The 12431-nt window shown below is 36.0% G+C and overlaps 1 protein-coding gene across 1 annotated transcript in view; it reads left to right on the forward strand.

Annotated features, from left to right (window-relative positions):
• Window positions 1-9940: 9940 nt before the first annotated feature.
• The window catches only part of C3H1orf185 (chromosome 3 C1orf185 homolog), a 45048-nt gene continuing 42557 nt past the window's right edge, over window positions 9941-12431 (forward strand). Inside the window, exon 1 of the mRNA XM_086387609.1 lies at window positions 9941-10149. Within this exon, the coding sequence (XP_086243735.1) occupies window positions 10047-10149 (103 nt within the window). The 5' untranslated portion in view covers window positions 9941-10046. The remainder of the gene's footprint in view (window positions 10150-12431) is intronic.

Consider the following 12431-nt stretch of genomic DNA (forward strand, 5'->3'; position numbering starts at 1 on the left):
TCCCTTTTAAATGGACAATTCAGATATTTTTATGGATGATAGTACCAAAATACACATTATCTTGAGATATCCTTTCCAATTTCCTACTCATTCTTTGGTGATTTCTTTAAGATCTTTACTACTCTCTAAAAGTGTCTTATTTGCTTATGTGTTTATTCTTTGTCTTCTCTTACTAAAATATGAGTCCCAGGACCCTCATCTTTTTCATCACAGTATCATTGGCTTCAGAATGTGTCTGGCACATGGTGGGTACTCAGCAAATGATTATGGAATTAATAAACTCCATTCTTATTGTGTGGGAATTCTTCAAATTGTAATATGAGCCATTCACAGTTCTATCACTATTGGGTACTAAGCTGTAAGCAAAATTTAAGGAACAATTTTTAAGTGTCCAGGGACACAAAAGTCAACAGTATGGGATGCTTTTTGAAGCACTAACAAAGTTCTAATGAATTTAAGAAATGTATGACTTTTTTAATTTCAGAAAATTTAAGGTAGTTGTCAATGAAAGTCATATAATAGAACTGATTAAGATATAAAGTTAAAAATTGAAAGGAGAAATAGAAAAGTCCTAATTTAGAAATTTTAGTTAGCAAAATTCCCATAATCAAGCTTGAATTTTAGTCTAAACTTTCTTGTATTCAGGGCAAAGGATAACTGGGTATATACTTCTTAGGTCTTGACAGTTGAATGCATTATCAGTTGGTTTAAAAAGACTGTTTCTTGATATTGAATTCTAAAAGAACCTTTAGCCAGGCTGTCCAACAAAAAAAAGAAAGAATATCCAAATGAACAAAATAAGAAATGTAAGAGGAAAATTAGCAACCAATACCGAAGAAATACATAAAAGAATACTATGAACAGTTATGTATCGACAGATTGTATAGGCTATAAGAAATGGACAAGTTTCTGGAAACATAAACCCTGCCAAAATTGAGTCAATAAGCACTAGTTGTGAAACAAAATCTGTAATTTAAAAAAATTCCTTGAAAACAAAGTCCAGAACTAGATGGCTTCACTGGGGAATTCTACCAAACATACAAAGTATTTATACCTGACCTTCTCAAACTATTCCAAAAAGTTCAAGAGGAGGGAACACTCCCAAATTCACTCTATGAAGCCACCATCACCCTGGTACCAAAACTAGACAAAGACACTACAAAAAAGAAAGTTACAATCTAGTATTTTTGATGAATATAGATGCAAAATTTCTCAGCAAAAATGTTAGCAAACCAAATCCAACAATACACAAAAAGGATCATACACCATGATCAAGTTGGATTCATTCCAGGGTCTCAAGGATGGTTCAACATACGCAAATTAATCAGTATGATGCACCACACTAACAAAAGCAAAGACAAAACCCACATGATCATCTCAATAGGAAAAGAAGAAACATTTGACAAAATTCAACATTCGTTCATGACAAAAACTCTTACAGAAGAGGTATAGAGTGAATATACCTCAACATAATAAAAGTCATTTATGCCAACTGCACAGCCAACGTAATACTCAAAACTGAAAACCTTTCCTTTAAAGGCAGAAACAAGACAGAAATGCCACTCTTTCAATGGTACCCTCTTGCCACTTCTATTCAACATAGTATTAGAAGTCCTAGGCACAGAAATCAGACAAGAAAAAGAAAGAAAAGGTATCCAAATTGGAAGGTAAGAGGTAGCACTGTCACTGTTTGCAGATGAGATGGTACTCTATAGAGAGAACCCTGAAGTCTCCCCACAAGAACCTTTACAACCAATAAATGAATTCATCAAGGTAGCAGGTTACAATAATAATATACAGAAATTGTGGCATATCTTTTCACTAACAATGAAATACCAGACAAAGAAAGCAAAGAACCAATTCCATTTTAAACTAAAAAAACCTAGGAAGAAACTTTGTCAAGGTGGTGAAAGACCTACATACTAAAAACTATCAAACAATGATAAGGGAAACTGAAGGTTATTCAAAGAAATGGAAAGATAGCCATGCTCATTGATTGTATTGTTAAAATGACCATACTTCCCAAACCTATCTACAGATTTAATGTGATCTCTATCAAAATACCTATGACATTTTTTCCCAGAACCAGAACAAATATTCCTAAAATTTACATGGAACCACAAAAGACCCAGAATTGCCGAAGCAATCCTGAGGAAAAAGAACTAAGCTGGAGGCATAACGCTTTCACACTTAATACTACAAAGCTGCAGAGTGAAAACAGTGTGGTAGTGGCCCAAAAACATACATTTAGCTTAATGGAACAGAATAGAGAGCCCAAAAATAAAGTCACACACTTACAGTCAGTCTGTGACAAAGGAGGCAAGACTATACAATGGTGAAAAGAAAGTCTGTTCAGTGGTATTGGGCAAGCTAGACAACCACGTGTAAATCAGCACTAAGTTCAAATACTCCCTTACACTATACACAAAAATAAAGTCAGAGTGACCTAAGGACTTAAATACAGTACATGACATCATAAAACTAGAAGAGAACATAGGCAATATATTCTCTGACATAAATCATAGCAATATTTTCTTATGTCAGTGTCCCAAGGCAAAATAAATTAAAAAAAATAAGCAAATGGGACCTAATAAAATTTAAAAGGAAGCAATCTTTGGAAAAGAAATTTGGCAATTTGGCAAAGGAAACAACAAATCAAAAACAACCTACAGAATGGGAAAAGATATTTGCAAATGATATGGTAAACAGGGGGTTAATACCCAAAATAGCAAACAGCTCATTCAATTCAATAACCCAAGTAAAATACAGGCAGAAGACCTAAATAGACTTCTCTCCAAAGAAGACATACCAGTGGCCAACAGGCACATGAAAAGATGCTCTGCTGCTGCTGCTAAGTTACTTCAGTCGTGTCCGACTCTGTGCGACCCCATAGACAGCAGCCTACCAGGCTCCCCCATCCCTGGGATTCTCCAGGCAAGAACACTGGAGTGGGTTGCCATTTCCCTCCAATGCAGGAAAGTGAAAAGTGAAAGTGAAATCGCTCAGTCGTGTCTGACCCTCAGCAACCCCATGGACTGCAGCCCTGCAGAGAGAGATGAAAATCAAAACCACAATGAGGCATCACCTTCCATCTGTCAGAATGGTATCATCAAAACGTCTGCAAATGATAAAAGCTGGAGAGGGTATGGAGACAAGGGAATCATGACTGTTGATGGGAATGTAAATTGGTACAACCACTATAGAAGATAGTATGGAGTTTCCTTAAAAACTAAAAGAAGATCCATTGATCTCACTCCTGGGCATATATCCTGAAAAGATTAAAACTCTAGTTCAAAAAGATTCATGCATCCCAGTGTTCATAGCAGCACTATATAAAATAGCCAAAACATGGAAACAACCTAAGTGTGCATCAACAGATAATTGGTTTAAGAAGTGATATAAGTATATACGGTAATACATATATATGTGCTATATATATGTTAGTACATATATGTGTACTGATCAACATAAAAAAGAATATTGCCATTTACAGTACCATGGATGGACCTAGAGAATATCATCTTAAGTGAAGTAAGTCAGAAAATATGTTTTTCGTTTTATTAGCTAATATAATCTTTCCATCCTTCTCCCCTACTCCACTGCTGAGGTTGGTACCATGAGTCTGAATCAGAATTTAGCTCAGAATTTCTGCTTTGAAGTCTGGTACCTTTCTCTCTAGGATTTGCCCATCTTCAAAAACAGATGAGTCCCAGGTGTATTTGCAATGGTGACAGATTTGTGTGTTTTTATTTGTGTTTTTTGTTTGTTTACTACTATTTTCTTGTTATTGATCATGGAATAGATTATTTGGGCCTGGACTTTTTTTCTGAAAGAATTGTTATAGTTTGGCCTCAGTCATTAAAGTTGTTCAGTGGCTAAGTCATGTCTGACCGTTTTGTGGCCCTCATGGACTGTAGCCTGCCAGGCTCCTCTGTCCATGGGATTCTCCAGCAAAAATAGTGAAGTGGGTTGCCATTTCTCTCTCCACAATCATCAAAGACTTGTTTATAATTTCTGCCCATCTGATTTTTAATATCATGTCCAGATAAAGCCTTCAGAATGAGCTGGCTGTAAAACTTAAAATTGTGGCAAGTGGGAGCTACTCTTCATTGTGGTGTGCAGGCTTCTCACTGAGGTATTTTGCTGCCAGAGTACAGGTTCCAGGGCATGTGGGCTTCAGTAGTCATGGCACACAGGCTCAGTAGCTGCAGCAAGTGGGCTCTAGAGCATGGGCTCAGTAGTTGTGACGCACAGGCTTATGTGCCTTGCAGGATGTGGAATCTTCCTGGACCGGGAATTGAACCTGTGTCCCCTGCATTGGCAGGTGGATTTTTATCCACTGTACCACCAGGGAAGTCTTCTATGTAAACCTTCTTCCCATCCTTCCCTGTCCCCTGTCTCCAAGCAATCACTCATCTTCTTTCTGTCACTGTAGACTAGTTTGCATTTTTTAGAGTTTTTTTTTTTTTTTTATTGGCTGCAGTCACCATCTGCAGTGATTTTGGAGCCACAAAAAACAAAGTCTGACACTGTTTCCACTGTTTCCCCATCCACTTGCCACGAAGTAATGGGACCAGATGCCATCAATGTTCTTAATGGCATCTGAAGCAAGGTCCTGGAGCAACACCTCACTGTGCAGAGAGGCAGTTTTCACTCCTGGCCGGGAAGGAGGGTACGTAGGTTACCAGTTACAGGGGCAATGACATCACGTTGGCACATTCACTTGCCTCACCTGTCTGAAGAGATGTCCTGGAACAACACCCCACCGTGCGTGGAAAACATCGCTGGACAGGCCAGGTGAGCAGCCTTCACTCCCCCATTTTTTAGAGTTTTATGAAAATAAGATCATACAGTATGCAGCCTTTTTTTTTTTTTTTGGCTTTCAGCAGAATTTTAAAATGTAGTCATGTTGTATGTATCAATAGTTTATTTCTCTTTATCGATGAGAGGTTTACATTATATGAATATATTGCAATCTGTTGATGGTCACTTGAGTTGTTTCTGGTTTGTAGTAGTTTTCTATCACTGCATAACAAGTTGCTACAATCTAAGCTGCATATAACAACACCCATTTATTAGTTTTTAGTTATGTAGGGTGTAAGTCCAGGCACACCGTGGCCAGATTGATCTGCTTACTGTATTATAAGGCTGAAATCAAGGTGTCAGCCAGGCTCCATTTCTTTCTGGTGGCACTGGGGAAAAAAATCCACATCCAAGCTCATTTTGGTTGTTGACTAAATTTAGCTTCTTCTTAGTTGTAGAACCAAGGCCCCCCTTTTTCTTGCTGATTTCAGTTAGGGACTGCTCTTAGCTGCTATAGGGTTTCTTCATTCTTTGCCACATGGCTACCTCCACCTTCTGACCAGGAGCAGGGAACTTTTTATACATGAATCCCCTTCATGCTTCAAATCCCTGACTTTACCAGGCTGACCTCTAGACACAGATTTAAAGGGCTCAAGACTTTACCAGTCTGACCTCTAGACCCAGGGCTCAAGTGATTAAGTCAGACCCACTCAGATCATCTTCCTATCTTAAATTCAGCTAATCTGGGGCCTTAATAAATCTGTACAATCTTTTCAAAGTAGTACCTAGATTATTCCTTTTAAAATACCTGGGTGAAGGTAGGTGCATGTATACCAGGGGCCAGGAATCTTGGAAAGATATTAGAATTCTAGGCAACACACAGGTTTTGCCTATTACAAATAAAGCTGCTATGAAAATTGTATGGATGTATATTTCTTTTTCTCTTGGGTAAATATATAGAAATAGAATGGCTGAGTCACATGGTAGGCATATGTTTAACTTTTCATGAAACTGTCAAACTATTTTCCAAAGTGATTGTACCATTGTTCATTCCCATCAACAGAGTACAAGAGTTCTAATTTCTCCATATTCTTGCCAGACTTTGGTATGGTCAGTCTTTAATTTTAGCTGTCCTATAATGTATTTGTGAATCCCAATCTCCCAGTTTTGGATGCCAGATCTTAGTTAGTATATGCTTTGCTGAGATTATCTTCCAGTCTGTGGATTGAATTTTCATTCTATTAGTAGTGTCTTTTGAAGAGTATGTGTTTTAAAATTTGATTTTTAGGACTTTCATGGTGGTCCAGTGGTTAAGAATCCACCTCCCAAAGCAGAGGACACAGGTTTGATCCCTGGTCTGGGAACTAAGATCCCACATACTGTGGGGCAACTAAACCCGTGAGCCACAACTACTGAGCCTGTACTCTGCAATGCTGAGCACATGCATCACAACTGCTGAAGTTTGTGCTCCCTAGAGACATGCTTCACAACAAGAGAAGCCACGGTAATGAGAAGCTGCATACCACAACTAGGGAGTCACCTCTGGTTAATCACAACTAGAGAAAGCCTGCACACATCAAAAAAGAGCCCACGGGCCACAGCAAAGACCCAGTGCAGCCAAAAGTAATAAATAATCTTTGAAAAGAAAATAAGATTTGATTTGTCCATCTGTTTTTTTTTTTCTTTAATTTATTTTTGGTTGTGCTGGGTCTTCACTGATGCACAGGCTTTGCTGCATGGGCTTTTCTCTCATTGCGGCAAGCGGGGGTTACTCTAGTTGCAGTGTGTGGGCTTCTCAGTATCAAAACAGTAGTATATCTTTCAACTCATGAGCAAGGTATGTGTCTCTATTTAGATCATCCTTAATTCCTTTTAGCAATATTTTATAGTTGCCTATGCACAGGTTTTTCACATCTTTTATCAGATTTGTGCCTAAATATTTCATATTTTTAGGTTTCCTAGGTGGCTCAGTGGTCAAGACCCACCTACCAATGCAGGAGATGCAGATTTGAGTCCTGGGTCAGGAAGATCCCCTGAAAAAGGAAATAGAAACCCACTCCAATATTCTTGCCTGGACTATCCCATGGACAGAAAAGCCTGGCGGGTTACAGTCCACGGGGTTACAACAGAGTCAGACACAACTTTTCATACTTTTATGCTGTTGCAAATGGTAATTTTTGAACATTTCAACTTCCAATAGTTTTTAATAGTATATAGAAAGACTGTTTTCTACTTTTTTTAAAAAATTGTATTTTATTGTGGTAAGAACACTTAACATGACATCTTTCCTCTTAAATTTTTAAGTGTGTAATACAGTACTATTTTCTATAAGCACAATGTTTTACAGCAGATCCCTAGAACTTACCTATCTTGCATAGTTAAGATTTTATGCCCGTTGATTAGCAACTCACATTGCCTTCCTTCCTCCAGCCCCTGGCAACCACCATTCTGTTCTTTGATTCTATGAGTATGATTGTTTTATATACCTAATATATATAAGAGGAATCATACAGTATTTGTCCTAATATGATTAATTTATTTAACTTAGGCTAATGTCCTTCAGGTTTATCCATGTTGTCATATTTTTCAGGATTTCCTTCTTTTTAAAGGCTGAATAATATTCCATTGTGTGTGTGTATATATGTTTATATATATGCATATGCTTCATTTTCTTTATCTATTCATACATTGATAGACATTTAGGTTTTATCCAATTTTAGCTATTACTGAGCGTTAGAGTACGCATACCTTTTTGAGATCTTATTTTCATTTCTTCTTGATAAATATCCAAAAATGAGATTGTTGAATCATATGGCAGTTCTGATTTTAATTTTTTGAAGAATGTCCATTCTGTTTTCCATAGCAGCTGCACCATTTTACATTTCAAGCAACAGTGCACAGAACTCCCAATTTCTCTGCGTCCTCTTTTATGTTGTTGTTGAAAACCATTCTAACAAGTGTGAGATTATATCTCATTGTGGTTTTGATTTGCAGATCCCTAATGGTTAGAAACATTGAACATCTTTTCATATGCCTATTGGCCATTTATGTGTTTTCTTTGGAGAAATGTCTATTCAAGACTTTAGCCCATTTTAAGGTGGGTTTCTTAGTTCTTTTGCCACTGAGTTGTAGCTTTTAAATTTTGGAAATTAACCTCTTATGGTTTGCAAATATTTTTCCCATTCTCTGTTGCCTTTTCACTCTGTTTTTGTTTTCTTTGCTGTGCAGAACCTTTTTAGTCTGATATACTGCCATTTGTCAATTTTCGCTTTTGTTATCTATGCTTTTGGTGTCATATTCATGAAATAATTGCCAAGGCTGATGCCATGAAATATTTTTTTCTGTTTTATTCTAGGAGTTTTACAGTTCCAGAAAACAGTTGATTTTTGAGTATTGTCCTTATATTCTGCAGTCTTATTAAACTCACTTAATTGTTTTACTGGTTTATATAAAATTGTGCAGGATTTTCTACGCACGTGATAATGGTCTCTGTATGCCTTAGTCAATTCAAGCTGTTATAGCATAATACCACAATCTGGATGTATAAACAACAGAATTTTATTTCGCACGGTTGTAGAAGCTGTAAATTTGAGATCAAGGTGCTTAAATGATCAAGTTTTGTGTCTAGTGAGAGCCCTCTTCTGGCTTCTTGCTGTGTCCTCGAATGGTGGAAGGGGCTAGGGAGCTCTGTGGGATCTTTTTCTTAAGAGCACTAATCCTTTCACAAGGCTTCCACTCTCATGACCCAACCAGATCTTGGAGGTCCCGCCACTTAAAACTATCACATTAGGCATCAGGATTTCAACATATGCATTTGAGCAGCACAAAAACATTCAGACCAAAACACTGAGAATATAACACTTATTTTTTCCCTTCTTAATCTATATGACTTTTTCCTTTTTCATGCCTACTTGCACTGGCTAGAACCTTCATTGCAGTGTTCAATAGAAGTTGTAAGAGTGGACATCCCTTTACTGATTTTAGGAGGAAAGCATTCATTCTTTCACTATTAAGTCTGATTTTTAAAATAAATGACCTTTATCAGCCTGGGGAACCTGATAATGAGGATTGAGACACCCTTCTGCCTAGTTTCTGAGATCTTTAAAAAAAAAAAAAAGAAATCAGAAATAAATCTCAAAAATTTTCATGTCTAATGACATAGATCCTTATTGATCACATGGATTTTCTTCTCTAATTTGTTAATATGGTAAGTTGCATTGATTTTTTAAATGTAATCCAACCCTATTTTCTTGGGATAGACTCTACTTCATCACCCTTTTAATATAATGTTGGATTTAATTTGCTAAAATATTGTTTAGAATTTTCCTTGTTTATAGGTACATTTTACATCTATGTTCAGTTTGTAACTTCCTCTATTTCTCTTTCTCTCTTTTATTCCTAGTTTTTGTATAGCCTCATAGGATGAATCAAAAAGAATTCTTTTCAAATTTTTGAAGCAGTTCTGTAGAATTAGTAATACTTTTTTCCCGTTAAGTGTTTGGTAGAATTTACCAGTGAAGCACCTGGACATGGAGTTTTCTTTGTAAGAATTTTAACTACAATTTCAGTTTCTTGAAAAGATATGTGTCTATCTATGTTATCTGTTTCTTCCTGAGTGAACTTTGAAAACATATCTTTTAAGGAATTTTCTAAGTTGTTAAATTTATTAGTATAAAATTATTCATAATATTGCCTTATTATTCTTTTAATAGCTATAGAATCTGTAGTAATGTCACCTCTCTCGTTTCTGATACTGATAATTTGTGTCTTTTTTCTTATTAGTCAGTCTAGCTAGTTTATCAATTATATAGATGTCAAAGAACCAGCTTTTTGTTTCAGTGATTTTCTCTATTGTTTTTGTTTTCTATTCATTGGTTTCCATTTGGTTTTTAAATTTTTTTTTCTGTTTTCTTTGGGATTAATTTACTTATTTTAGTTTTTAAGAGTGTTTCACATTTCCCCCTAATATTACAGTTTTTTAGTATTGATTTTCCCCTACATATTGCTTTATTGGCATCCCACAAATCCTGATATGTTGTGTTTCATTTTATTTGGGTTGAGTGTTCTGTAAATGTCAATTAGATCAATGATAACAGTTGGTTTCCAAAGTTTCCTCGGGATCATCTCCATCCCAGCCAAGCTTAAAGGAAGAAAGATTATGGAGAAAGGTATGTGGGAGGTTTTTATGACATCACTTTCATTCAAATTCCATTGATTAGAACTCAGTCACATGGCTTCACCTAATGGTATGGGAAGCTGGGACATGTAATCTAGTTTTTACATGGGAAGAAGAAAATACATTTGGACAAACAGCCAGAAATCTCTTTCTGTTTTCTGGAAGAGCTTGTATAAGATAAGAAATATTTGTATCTTGGGTATACAGTAGAAATTATAAAGTTATTGGGGCCTGCTCTTTTCTTTGGGGGAAATTTTGTAACTGCTAATTCAATTTAATGGATACATGTTCATTTAGGTTTTCTATTACTTCTTGAGTCATTATTTGTAAGTCACTTTATAGGTATATATAATTTAGTGTAAGTTTTAGAATATGCTAGCATAAATTTGTTGAAAGTATTTTATTTTAATCTCTGCTATAACTGTAATTATATTCTTTCTTCATTTTTGAAATTGTTTACTTGTGCCACCTTTTAAAAAATTTAGTTACTAGACATTTCTTAATCTTACTAGTCTTTTCCTAAAATCTTAATTTTTTTCACTAATTTCTGTTCTTTTTTATTTCCTTCCTCTGCATTATTTAGGCTTACTTTTCTGGTCTTTTTCAACTGGTAATTTGAATGCTAAGTTCATTATTTTTCACCTTTTTTTCCTAACAGAGCATTTAGGCCCATACATTTTCCTGGAATTGGTAGTCAGCTTTGTTGCTGCAAGCATTTATATTTAAGTTCAATTCAGTCACTCAGTCGTGTCGGACTTTGAGACCCCATGGACTGCAGCACACCAGGCTTCCCTGTCCATCACCAACTCCTGGAGCTTACTCAAACTCACGTCCATTGAGTTTGGTGATGCCCTCCAACCATTTCATCCTCTGTCATCCCCTTCTCCTGCCTTCAATCTTTCCCAGCATCAGGGTCTTTTCCAGTGGGTTAGTTACTCACATCAGGTAGCCAAAGTATTGGAGCTTCAGCTTTAGCATCAGTCCTTTCAGTGAATATTCAGGACTGTTTTCCTTCAGGATTGACTGGTTGGATCTCCTTGCAGTCCAAAGGACTCTCAAGAGTCTTCTCCAACACCACAATTCAAAAGCATCAATTCTTCGGCACTCAGCTTTCTTTATAGTCCAAATCTCACATCCATACATGACCACAGGAAAAACTATAGCTTGACTAGACAGACCTTTATTGGCAAAGTAATGTCTCTGCTTTTTAATATGCTATCTAGGTTGGTCATAACTTTCCTTCCAAGGAGTAAGCGTCTTTTAATTTCATGGCTGCAGTCTCCATCTGCGGTGATTTTGAAGCCCCCCAAAAATAAAGTCTGTCAGTGTTTACGTTGTTTCCCCATCTATTTGCCATGAAGTGATGAGACCAGTATTTATATATAATGCTTCATTATTGATTAGTCTTATGTATTTCCAAATTTCCATTGATTTCTTCTTTAATGCATAGTTATTTACAGTGTGATTTAAAATTTTCCAAGTATGGGAACTTTTCTTAGAGTATGTGTTAGGTTACTAATATAAAATTAATTGCATAATTGTCAGAGAGTGTGGTATGTGTAATAATGATTCTATAAAACTTGTTGAGTCTTACTTTATGGTCTGGTATACACATGCTGTTTGAGATGTCCTCTTTACTATGTTAGTAATTCCTTGCAACATTATCTTGTTTATTCCTTATTCTAATTCTCTGAGACAGATAATATGACTCCCATTTTTCAAATAATAATGTTAAAATCCAATCAGCATAAATAACTCTTCCGAGTTCACAGATCTAGTTAGTTTCTATTCAGTCAGAGCAGCCAATAACCAAAAAATTGGTGTGATCAGCTTTTTATGCCAGGTGCATATGAGGCTTACTAATAATTTTGTTATAAAATTTTAAACCTCAGGATGAAGATTCATTGTTACTTCAGTGACCTTTTATCCCTCACTTGGTGCCTCAAACAATATCTCACACATACGGGTTTTCAATAGGCATTTGTTGAATTGCAGTAAATCTCAGACTGAAATCTGAAACCCTAAAAGAGTATAATAAAGAGGTAATTTGTGAGTACTCAAAAAATAAAATTGAACATTCAATTCTGGAATCACTGCAAAATATAATTTGAAAATACTCCTGGCACAAAGGTATAGTAATTCTGATTAAAGATATTAGGCATAGATATAGATATGTTACATCTACATCTAATGTCTGTATGTATCTATGCTCTTTATATATCTATGTATAGCCCTATTTAGATATGTGAAAGGATACAGCTAGATCTTTCTCTGGAAGGATAGATGGACTGAGGAAGTTGAGGAAGAGGGACCTGTAAAGGCAATAAAATTATAAACAATGAAAAGGGAAGAAAACCAAGTGAATTTAGGTTACTTATGCCCAGGTAAGAGAGTGAGAATGGTCAATAGTGACCTTTCAATTTTGTGTTCATGAAGTTATTAATGACCTTGG

Source organism: Bos grunniens, chromosome 3 (assembly GCF_055505025.1).
Source record: "Bos grunniens cultivar Pamir isolate PY7600 chromosome 3, Bosgru_T2T1.0, whole genome shotgun sequence".
NCBI lineage: Eukaryota > Metazoa > Chordata > Mammalia > Artiodactyla > Bovidae > Bos > Bos grunniens.